At 40.5% G+C, this 12,136-nt stretch overlaps 1 protein-coding gene across 2 annotated transcripts in view; it reads left to right on the top strand.

The window, feature by feature from the left end:
• Nucleotides 1–12,136, top strand: part of dock1 (dedicator of cytokinesis 1) — a 284,293-nt gene that overhangs the window by 51,743 nt on the left and 220,414 nt on the right. The window contains exons 8-12 of one of the 2 annotated variants that reach the window (XM_053685217.1): nucleotides 1,448–1,599; nucleotides 2,375–2,456; nucleotides 3,402–3,537; nucleotides 6,656–6,728; nucleotides 11,911–11,990. In XM_053685217.1, coding sequence (XP_053541192.1) covers nucleotides 1,448–1,599; nucleotides 2,375–2,456; nucleotides 3,402–3,537; nucleotides 6,656–6,728; nucleotides 11,911–11,990 — 523 coding nt within the window. Of the gene's footprint in view, nucleotides 1–1,447; nucleotides 1,600–2,374; nucleotides 2,457–3,401; nucleotides 3,538–6,655; nucleotides 6,729–11,850; nucleotides 11,991–12,136 lie in introns of both variants that reach the window. The other variant, XM_017483522.3, reaches the window with a different exon arrangement.

Genomic DNA, 12,136 nt, shown 5'->3' with positions numbered 1-12,136 from the left:
GGAAAAAAACCCCAAGGCTAGTGGAGTTAAAGCTATGCAGGCTTGAAAGATATTTATAAGTTATTATATTCACACTGAATTCCATAATTATTAATTTTTTTTTAAATCTTCTATTTAAATGGGACCTTTTACAGGAATGCTTGTAGATTGTGTAGTTCAGGTTTCTCGTCTATTAGTCACCCTGTAAAAATGTACAACGCTCTATTGTGAAACCCTGTTTTTGATGGACTGAGACTTATTCCTTTGACGAAACATGTTCAGAGAGCGAGAAAAAGACAAGATCAGCTTTCAGTCTGCCAGATCAGCCTTGAAACCTCTCGCATCCACGCATACACTCTCACCCTCCCTGTCTTTTCTCCCCGACCCCTCCCCCCTTCTAACGTATGCATACACACGTGTGCACTCTTGCCCTGCAGCATCACAGAGTGGGGTCTAATCTCAAATGCAGGACTTGCAAAGAGACAGGTGTGAAGCTTAGATAACCTCAGATGTACGTTCTGTGGTTGACGCATGATCTCTATTTCCATATCTGCTCTGAGAACAGGGTGAACTGCACAGCAGACATGACTGTAGGGCTTTTTTGAGCATTCTCTCACCCACACAGAGGCACACATACGCACATTGCATCATCTGCTGAGTTTACATTACAGCGAACATTAGAGAGGCTTGAATTTGTGGCAGTTAGTTGTATATCCTCAAGCATTTTAGGTTTCTTTAGATTGTGTTTGATTTTTTTTTTTCTCTCTCCTATGTTCATATTTGTCCAGATTCATTGGGTTTTCACAGCTGTAAAAGCACTTTGCGTTCATCGTTTCTACAATGTAGACACTGTTGTTATAAATGACCCAGAATAGGATTGTACATTTTACCTATGGTTTTGTAAATGCCTACTTAGACTTGACACTACTTGTTTCCTTTGATCCATTGTCAATTTTCTTTTCTTTATCAGACAGTCTACAATTGCTTGTGCTTTCACTTTCGACACGCTAAAGCATCAGGGGTGATGTGTCGGAAGAATATTGCTAAGTGGATTACAGTAGCGGTGTGGCTCTAATCCTAATCCTAGGTTGTTTTAACACTTGCATGCATTTCCAAACACAATGTCGATTTGTTCTTCAGACTTCGGTGGCATTTGTGAAGTGCAAACACTGTTTTTGAGCTCAGGATTGGTCCAAAGAACCAGTTCCTGGTCCTATTGAAACAATCAATTGATGAACCTAGTGCCTGCCGTTATGCAAACCTGCATGCACAAAAGTGACATATGGAATCGTGCAGCTGATCCTCAGTTCAGAAGGAATTCTTCTGTGTAATTCTTCCAAGTTATTCTCCCAGGTCCCTGAATCATGCCAAATGTGATAATACCCCAATCAGAGCAAGTCTGTGAATGTGTTTCTCTTCCTCTTTTTCTCTCTCGCTCTCTTTTTTTTTTTTCCTCTCCTCCCCTTAGTCTCAGAGACAGAATCTGGATCGACAGGCCAAGTTTGCCTCCACGCCATCCTTCGCTCTGTTTGTGACGCTAAAGAACGTGGTGTGTAAGATCGGAGAGGATGCCGAGGTGCTCATGTCCCTCTACGACCCCAACGAGTACAAGTTCATCAGGTATTTCTTTCAGAGCCACACTCGGTACTGACACACCTGTCCATCAACCAGTACAATGCTTAGATGTAGGCATAATTGGTGCACATGCACACCAAACCAGGGCACAGTTACAAACTCACATACTTCCTAAAACAGACCACACGCATGCACATACTCCAACCACAAAGCATGTAGTGCCTATAAATACACATGTAGACCGAAGTAGTGTGTATGTGCGTGCACGCACTCAAACACGCAAACAGACTGTTAATGAGCTCCATAGGCGTTACTTTTCAGGAAATGACTGCGGTTCTTGGATGAAAGACTTTTAAAACAGGAATTGTGTAAAACCTTGAGCTGTTTATTTATTTATTTTAAATGTCACCGATCATCATGCGTCTGATTTTTCAGGCTTTCAGAATTCTGTTCCTTTCAGAATGACTTCTTATGATCTGCATCTTTTCATCCCTCTTATTCAGTAGGATTAGAACGTACGGTGCAACTTATCGAAAATGTGCAAAAATTATTATATAAAATAAAACTTTGGGCTCTAAAAATGTCAGAAACTTGTCCATAAAGAAAAGTAATTCTCATACTAACTTTATTTAGTACAATTTTCTCTTTTCTTTCCAAACCATTTGGACAAATTACTGCCACCCCTATTGCATATGTACAATAAAAGGAAACAGATCTATTTCTCTCAAGAAATTATTGCTGGCCCAGGAGAATTTTCCACCCCCCCCCTTTTAACCTATTTCTCTTTTTTTTTTCTTTTCCCTTTCCTTCTTTTTCGCAGTGAGAACTACCTTGTCCGGTGGTCCAGCTCTGGTCTGGTCAAAGACATCGATCAGCTTCACAACCTGCGAGCCGTGCTCACTGTGCGTATCCTCCCTATCTCTTCAGCTCTTTGCCCAAGTGTCTAAATAAATTCAAGTCCAGTGTGATAGAGGGTAAAGATCTCCTCCAAATCACTCCCTTGTTACCCCCCCCTCTCCTTTCTTATTTATTTATTTATTTATTTTTACATCCTGTGCTCTTTTTATGCCTAAGGCCTCAATGTGGGTTTTAAATATTCAAGCTCATAATTATTGTCACATGCATCATTGTCGTGTAGATGTAGTTCCCATTCTCCTATTTCAGGTAAACATTTAGACAATGAATCAACCAAGCGTGACGTTGTGCCAGGGAAAGCATTGTGTCCCAGTTGAGTAATTATAGTATTTATGAAGTCAGACTTTAATTTGTGTTCTCCCTTGTTTTTTTTGTTTTTTTTGGGTTAACATCATAATTGCAGTATTGTGGCACGCTAATTACACCTTAATTAAGAGACCATGGAATCAGTGTATTAGTAGAACTCGCAGCCCAACTGATTTCATGAAGAGCCATCATCACGCATTATTGATTTAGAATATTGTTCGGATATTATATAGTATATTATTCGGTAACCACTTTTCCAGTGGAGAGTAGCAGCTGCATCCCTGTGTGAACACCGCGCCCCACCACAGGAAATGAGGCACTGTACCAATCAGATGCCATTAGGGCATTACAATTTACCCTGCATAAGAGCCCACTTGGCGAAAGTTTACTCACTCTCAGAAAAGGTCCAATCAGTGGATCAATCATCAGACGTATGAGCTCTGCACATCTGCGCTAAGCCTACAGGAGATTCCAGTTTTCCACTTTCAGCAGCACTCTTTTTATTTTCTTTTTCTCCTCCTCCTTTTCAGAGCTGAGGAGGCTACATACTTTTATTATTTTTTTTTTATTTTTCTTTCTCTTTTTTCTGTGTAATGAGGTGATGTGTGTTTGTGGTTACTGTACAGGATCTGGGCAGTGAGGATCTGAAACGGGAGAAAATCAGTTTTGTCTGTCAGATCGTCCGAGTTGGGCGAATGGAACTGCGAGACAACAACACTAAAAAGTTGACGTCCGGGCTCCGAAGGCCCTTCGGAGTGGCAGGTAAACAGCAATTACACACTTCATCTGAGGCAGTAAGCCTTCCAGATATCCAAGGAACTGTAGAAGGTCCCACATTTCACTTTCTCAGCTTTTTTTTTTGTTTTTATTTTTGTAGTTACTGGATAACATGCCTTAAGAGTATGGAAATGTGTGTGTGTGTGTGTGTGTGTGTGTGTGTATATATTACTTACAGTGCTTGTCCGTTGGACAGATATAGCACAGTATGCTGGAGTACCTTACTGGCTTCCCATTACATAACATACATGCGAAGGTAGGACTAGACCTCTGGAGATCATGGGGTAAAACGCTGCCCGAAATGATTTTCTCTGAAGCAGAAACACCAGTTGAATATTGTCCGAGGTGAAATATTTTAATGGATTTTTATTGCAACATGCCCCTTAATGGTAGAATGGGTGGCGTTACTTTTACTTTTATTGAAAACTGATCATTTTGAGTGCAAAAGTTGATGGACAAAAGTTTTCAAATTTCAAAACATTGAATTTCAAATGTCGTTCTACATCTGTTTCTTCAGTGTCATTGTGTTCTACCCTATTTACTGAGCAAACACAGTGAACAGGAAGTCATTTGAGATTTAACTTCATTTTTTAAATTTTTGATCATTGCTAAGAAATGTGAAATTGAGTTGAATGCCAGTAATGAGAAACCTATCACCGTACTGTTGGTGAATTTGGGGTAAAATTGCGGGCAGTGGTGGCTTGGCGGTTAAGGCTCTGGGTTACTGGTCGGAAGGTCGGGGGTTCAAGCCCCAGCAATGCCAAGCTGCCACTGTTGGGCCCTTGTGCAAGGCCCTTAACCCTGATACAGCCAGCTGTACAGCCGGCTGACCCTGCGCTCTGACCCCAACTTCCTGACATGCTGGGGTATGCGAAGAAAAGAATTTCACTGTGCTGTAATGTATATGTGATCAATAAAGAATCATTATCATTATCAATAAAGAATCTGAAACATGAAATTTATCTGGAAATGGGGGCGGGGTACTTCCTCAACATGTAAAAATTGTCAGAAATTGAAGCTCTCTGAGATTTCTGATGCGCTTTAGTTGAAAAGTGATGATTGCCAGAGACATTAATCAGGTTCAATGATGCTTTTGATTAGAGATGCATCGATGTATCGGCCGATAATCGGTATGGGAAAGACAATTTTTGAGTCAATGTGAGACTAACCGGAGGTCTTTTAGAATTCAGTCAATGTTTATCTGAATTAATAACATTCAATAAGTTGAGAAATCTTACTGTAATCTTCAGAATTGAGTTCATGTGTTAATGTTAATTAGAGTAGTGTGTTTTCTGTTTATGAGACCAGTTACTGTGGAACAGCTTGTTGAAATGGAGAGAATAAAGTTTTTATTTGAATTTATTTCAGAATTGTGGAATTAATTATTATTAATTTATAACAAGGCATGAAAGGCAGAACCATAGGTATCGGTTATCGGTATCGGCCGATATCACTCTGAATAATCGCTTATCGGTATCGGCTGAGAAATTTAGTATCGGTACATCTCAACTTTTGACCAATCAATGGCCCGCATTGTACTTGCGTAAGAAGGGTAACCAAAGTCGGTCAAAACAATAACGAAACTCTTTGGTATGATTAAAAGTCCGCTCCTACACCTTTGTAGGTAAGTTTGGATGCCTCAGTGTGCAGCAGTCGGAATGAACAAAGAATCTTGTCTTGAATAGTTGTGTGAATATTTTTGATAATCAGAGAGGTCACAGGAATAGAACAGGGAATTGGTTAGTGATCTCTCCCTGCTGACAGAAATGCCTGCTCCACAGTAAACTAATTAGATTGGCTCTCAGCCCACTGCTCATCACCAGAGAAAATCAGACCTCGTTTCTCCGTCCGGTAAGAGGAGATTGAACGCAGTGGGTTCATCTTGGAGTGCTCATTGGCACAAATGTGATTGCTTTTTCTCTATGCAGCCAATTTGTCAGGCTTTAAGCTGTGATTGTATGTAATGCGTTCAGAGGCACCAAAATGCACCCAGTGTGCTTAGGATACATTAGGGGTGTATCACAATCCCATTATCTGTGTCTGTATCTGTTTAGTGCTCCTGATATCTGTATGTGTTTAGCGCTCGACGTATCCATATTCTTATCTCTATTCAGATTTAAACCCCGAGTGGGTGTGGCCTAAACAGGAAGTATGTGTGGGGCTGTTTTATGGTTTTGATCCTTTTAATAAACTTAATTTCAAACAAATTTAGCTGGATCGATTTTTCCAAAGTGTTGTAAAACTTGTAGCCAAATTGAAACCACCACAATCTGATCAGGCAGTTACTAAAGATGAAGGAATGAATGCCGTGCGGTTCATGTCAATGAACGTGATCTTTTTGTTTGTCCTGAGAGATTCACATCTGACCGCTTGCTTGTGAAAACTTCCCTCACATGTGACTCTTTTTGTTGCGTCCCTCGGGGTTCAACCTCTTTATAGCAAACTTTCTAACAAAATATATATATATATATATATATATATATATATATATATATATATATATATATATATATATATATATATATATATATATATAAATAAATAAAAGGGGTGGGGTTATGTGCCTCCTATTCATATCTGCATTTGTATCCATGTGCGCCGTGTTATTTGTTCAAGCCAAATAATATGTATTGGGTTACATCGCTAGGATACATGTACTGTTACAGTGTTGTAATCTGACAGGGTGTACAGAAACCCTCCATGCTTTGATGTGGTCTGAGTGGTGTTTTTTTCCCCATGCATGTGGGAATGGAAGAAGATGTGGGAGGATGCGCACATGTCAGCTTCAACATCAAACAGGTTTTTGAAGTGGGAAGGAGAAAAGCATCATTTTTTGCCCCCCCCTCTTCACCTTTCTAAAAAGAATTTCTCTCCAAGAAGTTGAGTAAAATGGCACCTCAGCAGTGGTTCTTTCATCAGCACCCCGCTGCCTTCATAACCCACAAGTAACCGCAAGCTTTTGCTTGGCAGACACTCATACTTGCCAGGAACTTCCGACTTTCACCGAAGGAGGCCATTTGACTGATTTTGCAGGCATCCACAGACCCAATACATCCCGTGCTGCTGTAACTTTTTTCTTTCCTTCCCCCCTCTGTTTCTACAGTAATGGATGTTACCGATATCATCACTGGCAAAATGGATGACGAAGACAAGCAGCACTTCATTCCTTTTCAGCCGTGAGTATGAAACATCAGGGATTATTACCACACAGGCAGTTTGAATGCTTACATGCATTGCTGCATTACATAAAGTCTAATTCGAAATTTCACTTTACCTCCTTACTTGAACGCAATTTTATTAAGTGTACATAATACAAATTTATCAAGAAATGTAATATGCAAATAAATTAATTACAAGACTACCACTCAGATGCATCCGATACCTCCCGGAGATGTCCATGCGGCTCTCCATTACCATCAGCACCTCTGATGGTCAACGTTGTCTGAACCATACATGGCATATGTCAAAAAACACAAGCGCAAAGAGCTATGTGAACACTTGAAGAATATGAGCATTAGCAACACTTTCCACTTTACCCTTCAAGCAGTGCATCACAGATAGAGAACAGTTGTTTAAAGTGCTCTGAGCCGGGAGTGTTAACTCTTGCCCTGTGCCTCAGGCTTCCTCCTGGTCAGGTGGTCCAGGAGCCTAGGTTTGTGTGATTTAAAGCTCCTGTTACGTGATTAGCTGTAGCCTGGACCACTTGTTCCTGCCTGTTACCTCCTGGCTCAGTTAAGCAGAGCTCATTAACTCCTGTCCATGAGGAGCAAGTAACCCTTTCTCTCTCAGGAGTCTCGCTCTAATTGGAACTCTTTTAGTCTGCCTGCAGGCATTTTAACCTTTTCCAGCCCTGGATAAGACTGGAAGTAATTACGCCCCCATGCATTCCTCTGATAAGATACATTCTCTCAAATGTTATTTTAAAGCATACATTTCAGTATCAGTGTGTTTCTGGTCTCCCTGGACATGTAGTTTTGGGAGGAGCCTATCTTTTGTGGAGGATGTGCAGGTCATTAACTGCAATGGTAGAAGATGGAAGAGATCAGTGCATTCAGGTCTTTTCCTGATGGGTAATGTTGTTCTAGAGATTATGTTTTTGATGATGGACTGTTTTGAAATTAAGGTCCAAATGTGTTTGGCAATTTTGGCGATTCGTGTTACAAATTTTTTTTGTTTTGTTTTTGATGCTCTCTCTCAGACTCTTTTGTTTTGTCTAGATATACTTGCAGTTATGTCTCAGAATAAGGCTGTCAGGACTTTTGATCACAATAACTGCGTAGTTGCACAAAAGTGGCAGTCTGACCGGTGGTAAAGGTGCCAGTATTTATGATTTAGCCGTAGCATTGAGGATTTTTTAACCCCTTACTAAGGGGAGAAACCTATTAACCTTGTTTAAAGGAGACCTATTATGCCATTTTTTTATAAGGTGTAATAAGTCTCAGGTTTACCCAGAATGTGTGTTCGAAGTTTCAGCTCAAAATACCCCACGGATCATTTATTATACCATGCTGTAAGTGCCGATTTTTGGGAGGAAGCAAAAACACACTGTTTTCGTGTGTGTCTCTTTAAATGCAAATGAGCTGCTGCACCCCGCCCCCTTTCCAGAAGAGGGCTGTGCCTTTAAGCTCGTGCTTCGGATACGCCGACGACGACAAATCAGGAATACCAGCATGACTGACGCTGTAAATATCGGTGTTCAACCCTATATGAATGAACCAGAATGTATGAATTATACAGACTCTAAGTGTTTTCGGGTTAAAAATACAAATGACGACATGGCTCTTCTCTCTGTGAATACAGTCAGAGATAGTGGTAACTTTAGCCACATTAGCTGTGGAATTTGCTAACAAGCACGTTTGGAAAGGCGATTTACAAAGCACTAACAAAATATAAAGTGCGATACTTGCGTCTTCTGTATATGAAGCTGGATCTTGAACAGTTGTTACCGATCCATCCTTGAGTCGACTTTTCAGCAAATCCTGCTTTGTATTAACCCTCGTTCACAAAGCAGTCTGGTGTAAAATGATTCGAACAAACGTGTACGAATTTAGCTATTTTTCGGGGCTCATTTCCTTCAGAATTAAAACTACTCCACTGCGTCTTCAGTGGCTCTGATGCCGGGAGACTCTTATGTTCATTGTTGCAGCCAACAACAGAACACTTACAACGCTCATGACATTCTTCTTATCACTATAGCTGCTCCAGCGCGGAGAGCATGGTGGGATTGTGTACAGCTCACTCAAAGGAGGATCTATGCCAATAGGCCCGAGTCAGTCACCAGTCATGGACCGGGCCTGCTCCGTTGTGACGTCACATTGGATAGAAAAAAGTCAATTTTGCATAATAGGTCCCCTTAAAAAGAAAAGCCAAAAGCTACTCCAGAAGGGGAAAGGACCCGAGTTGTCGGACATCCATTGGATTTCGGTTAGTTTTGATTTGTGCCTGCTTTCTCTAGGTGAACTTTGACCTGTGATTTCACAAGCCTGGTTTGTGAACCAGTCGCTGAGATGGTGGGATTGTAGTCTCTACTCAGTGAAAGTGCAGGATAAAATGTACCATTTTTTTTTTTATTATGAGCTTTCTCTCTGCTTGGTAGGGTTTTCTTTATTAGCAGTGCTGGAACCTCAGAGGAAGAACTGTTAGTGACAACAGTTACAACGGTCACTTTTCACATCCTATTAAAACAAGTCTCACTTCCTGCTCTATGGTAGCTAGTAGTTATAGGCAGTTCTAGGACATTTGAAATTAAAAAGAGGAAATTGTAATACATTGGATGCCCCTTTTTAAATTTTTTTTTTTTTAATAAAATGCACTCACTTTCTGACTCACTAGTGTAGGGGAATTTACAGACCCAGATGGGGCCAGATATGATCAAAGAAGACCAGGAGTCAAGAGAGGCAATCAATTGCACATTTTATTGAAGAATAGTTTACAGTTTCATCAGCAGAAGTCAACTTCAACACTCAGCAAGAAGTTTGTAGGCCGCTCTGAATAAGGCATAGATAAACTTAGGAAATTTCCACATATGGGCTGTGAGTCAGATGAATATCCAAATCGATTCTCTGGACATCCAGTTCTCTCGTCAGATGGTCAGTTCACCTCCGAATGTCCTGTGACCAAAAAGTGCTGAGACACACACACACACACACACACACACACACACACACACACACACACACACACACACACACACAGCTTCTTCAAGGTTGGATTTGTTCGAGCTGGAAACTTTCCCAAAACATACAGATTAGACAACTAAGAATAGTCAGTAGGCACTAGTAAATCTCATAAGCTTGAAGCTGTTCAAATCATCTGATATTTTGAAAGATTCATTTTGATTAATAACTCATTACAAATCACTCAAAGGATGTCTATATGTATATTTATCAACCAGTAAAACAACGCTGTGACTAATATCAAGTGAAGGGTGGAGTCTGGAATTCCCTGCCACTTTATATATATATATATATATATATATATATATATATATATATATATATATATATATATATATATATATATATATATATATATATATATATATATATATATACACACACATACACACACACAGTGTGGGGGGGATAAGTATTGGAAGTAACAACATTGTTTTCGGTAACTATATTTCCAATGAGGTTATCGAAATGAAATTTTCACCAGACATCAGTATTAACTCATGAAATCCGGAAATTCACAATATTGAAGTCCATAAATAAAGTTATGTGTAATAAAGTGGAATGACACAGGGAAAAAAAATCACAACTCAACCTGTTTTATAAAAGAAAAAGAAAAAAGTTTTTGATGAAAACAAAATGGATTGGAAAACGTGTGGGGTTTATTCTCCCTGCATCAAATTCAATATAAAGTCTCGTTTCCCGAGTCCGCACCACGAGTCCGAGGTGGCCATGTGAAGCGACCACTGAAACAAAACATAACCACTTTGAATGGTCGTATTAAAAGCCATGAACTAATTCATAATTAAGCATTAGAAGGTACCATTCACTCATGTTAGTGACGTATCTGGACCTTTGTAAGCAAGGAATTTTATGAAACTTGGAATTTTTAGTTGAATATCTTTTGATCAGTTCATTCTGTGTTAAGAATACGTTGTAGCAGTGAAGATTCCAGCTTCATGGACGTTAGGTAGGGTGAAAAAACTGGATCTCGCTAGAACAGGGTGTGGCGTGCTGTTTTTTCCTCCCGCATTCTACAACCAGAACTCCAAATCGTCAGTGCTGTTTTCTCTTCAGAGTCGAGATTAACTTTTGCTTCATTGATGGACACCAAATTCACCATTGCTTCACAAAACAACACTAATAACCAGCAACAGGATAACTTCTAGTAACTGGCATTTTTGTGGTGTTAGTCACTATAACAACCCTGTTTCAGAAACCTGAAGACGAAATAAAGGACTGTAGAGATAGTGTTAGTTAGTTTCGGTTCTAATATCTTATTTAAGCAAGTCGAGCATCAGAGGCAGAGAGGTTTTTTTTTTTTTTTTTGTGTACCAAAAATGTCCCAGCCTGACTCTGTAGGATCTTCTCTGGTGTGTGTTTGTGTTTTTGTGTGCACGTGTAAGTGGGTTGTCTCTTTTGGCTCTTATGTTTGGCCACACACGCACACTTTCTTCTCCATATATTCAGCTCGGACACTAACACTTACCAGCTTCTACACTTTTGGCTGTGTAGCATTTTTACTTGAGTGTTCACACAGCACTAGTGTCCCCTCACTCTTTTACTGTGTCTCTCTTTCTCACTCTCGCTGTGTGTCTGTATGTCCTGTTGAAGATGTGAGGGTTGGTCCTTCTGGTGCTGGGGACATGCGTTTCAGCCACTGTGACACACGCCTTCAGGGCGGCTTCTTGTCCAGCATTAGGGATACGTCTCTTCAGGCTTGTGTCTTGTCAGGGCTCAGAGCGGAGTGGGCGCGGCTTTTAAATTGCACTTTTTCTCTCTGTTTGTGTGTCTCTTTATTACCCATCCTTGATCACTGTGTTCTAACAAAATGGCTTTTGTCTCTTGTCATGGTATTTGCATCACTGTTTTGGTCTTTTCCCTCTTTCCTCCCCCATTCCCTTTATCATCCTCCTCTCCTTCTCGTTCTGCTCATCTTCATCTTTCACTCTTTTTATTCGTTGTTTTTTTTTTTCTTTTTCATTTGTCTTTCTTTATTGCTGGCTCTCTCTCTCTCTCTCTCTCTCTCTCTCTCTCTCTCTCTCTCCCTCTCTCTCTCTCTCTTCCCCTCCCCGTCTCTTTCCCTCCCTGTGGTGTGTTGCCCGTCATCGTGTGTGAACTCCAGGCTTGCGCTGGGTGACGCCATCCGCCACAGGCAGCTGAACATCTCCCGTTTTTCACCCAGGGTGGCAGGAGAGAACGACTTTCTCCAGAGCGTCATCAACAAGGTCATCAGCGCCAAAGAGGTCAATCATAAGGGCCAAGGTAAGACGCACCTGCAGCACACACTGTCCCTTTACAACGTGCATACACCAGCATTCCTATCCCACCAGCATCTCTCTGTATGAACACTTCATTGTGGATTCTTTTTGCATAAATAAGTAAATCAGCAGAGGTACTTCTTTTATAGT

The sequence above is a fragment of the Ictalurus punctatus genome, chromosome 13 (genome assembly GCF_001660625.3).
Source record: "Ictalurus punctatus breed USDA103 chromosome 13, Coco_2.0, whole genome shotgun sequence".
In the NCBI taxonomy this organism is placed as follows: Eukaryota; Metazoa; Chordata; class Actinopteri; order Siluriformes; family Ictaluridae; genus Ictalurus; species Ictalurus punctatus.
Note: the sequence above shows the minus strand (reverse complement) of the source record. Positions and strands in the feature narration are given on the sequence as shown.